The 1,552-nt window shown below is 41.6% G+C and overlaps 1 protein-coding gene across 1 annotated transcript; it reads left to right on the plus strand.

Annotated features, from left to right (window-relative positions):
- Positions 1 to 237: 237 nt before the first annotated feature.
- Positions 238 to 1,340, plus strand: T265_15906 (hypothetical protein; the record flags this gene model as incomplete). Its single annotated transcript, XM_009179326.1, has 2 exons — positions 238 to 542; positions 1,241 to 1,340. Coding segments are annotated over 2 exons (402 nt in total), but the record flags the coding sequence as incomplete, so codon positions are not given.
- Positions 1,341 to 1,552: the final 212 nt, after the last annotated feature.

Consider the following 1,552-nt stretch of genomic DNA (forward strand, 5'->3'; position numbering starts at 1 on the left):
CCACTTTTATTCCTTTCTTTAAATTAAGGTTTTCAAATAAATGCGGTATGCTCGATGTCAAACTGACTGCAGAACCATCATAGTTTATGGGTTGGTAACATCACATTAAACGTTGTTGGTTGCGTAATGAAGAACTGAAAGTTCGCAACCAATTTGCGCGAGAAAGAAACCACTGAAACGTGAAATAAATCACCTTGATGGACATCCTGAGCACGCTTGATTCATTTTCCATTCCAGATATGGCCTTTTTCCGAGATAACCTGTTGAAGCATCATCGTGAGGTTTTGATGACACAGCTTGTTCCAATGCAACGATCGATTGGGATGTTCTTAATCGACACTTCTACAATGCGCTCGCTGCTCTTACCCTCACCAAACCGGTGTCTGGAACTGTTTCACAGACTATTGCCTGTGGATGCGCGAGCTGAGGTAGACCGGTTGGTGCAAGAGACACAGGAAGCGGATTACACGTTATCTCTCACTCCGAGCACCACCGTCGACTTTGTCAAACATCTGGAATTCTTGGTTCACATGCAGACAAGGGTAAGAATTTCACCCTAATTTACAGATGACAATTATCACTCCAAGTTTCTTCTCCTGTGAGTCATTAAGTCACCAAATGACGGAGAAAAGTGTGAGGCATTCGTATTGATTAACCAAGGCGTAATTAAGCAGTACCGCAAATTTCGGTAACCGTTCTGACATCGAATTAAAACGAGCAAGCATGTTTCACCTCAGAGTACGGCTTCCTTCTTAAATAGACACTATTATTATTGTTGGTGATAAAACTAAAGACNAGACACTATTATTATTGTTGGTGATAAAACTAAAGACTTCATCTTAGAACTCCACACAGCTCATCAGAACAGACAGAAGGTTATGGATGAACGAGTAATGACTGAGGTCGAGGATGAGGTAAATGAAGGCAAAGCCAAGTGCGAAACCAAGTAATGATGTAACCCTTTGAGTTACGGTCCCTTTCCCGCGATTTACACTTTAGGATATCTGAGTCTTATAAGTAGACTGTAACAAGGGAAGCTGCCGCTCTATTCAGCTTTTGGCATCTATAATGTCTTGATCATAATGCTACTTTTTGTTATACCACTACTACAAAAAAGTACTCCCTTCTTCGATGAAGAAAACCTTGTCCTTGCAACGACATTCGCAACTCGTCAAAACATGGATAACTTTCCGCAGATTATCTGTGATGATTGCTTCTCTTTTTGTCCTCAATTCAAAAGATCGAACCGATAGAAAAGGAAGCTGACGTGGTGAAAGAGATATACGACATGATAGAATCCTTCAGTGTACCAGTCCCACCTGAAGATTACGCTGTTTATCAGGTGAGTTGTGCTCAGCCAATGGTTTTGCTGTAAATAGCATTGTAGTCTTCAAGAAGTTGTTGAACAGCCCTTTTAGAGGCTCATTTTTAGCTATGCACCTCTGGGGGAAATGAACTTCGAGTGGCGACTTTTCAAAACCCCCAAACTAACGTGTAGATTCATACTTCCATGGGCACTGGTAAAGAGAAACTTGACAAGCCTGGCAACGTC

This window comes from Opisthorchis viverrini (assembly GCF_000715545.1).
Source record: "Opisthorchis viverrini unplaced genomic scaffold opera_v5_1871, whole genome shotgun sequence".
NCBI lineage: Eukaryota > Metazoa > Platyhelminthes > Trematoda > Opisthorchiida > Opisthorchiidae > Opisthorchis > Opisthorchis viverrini.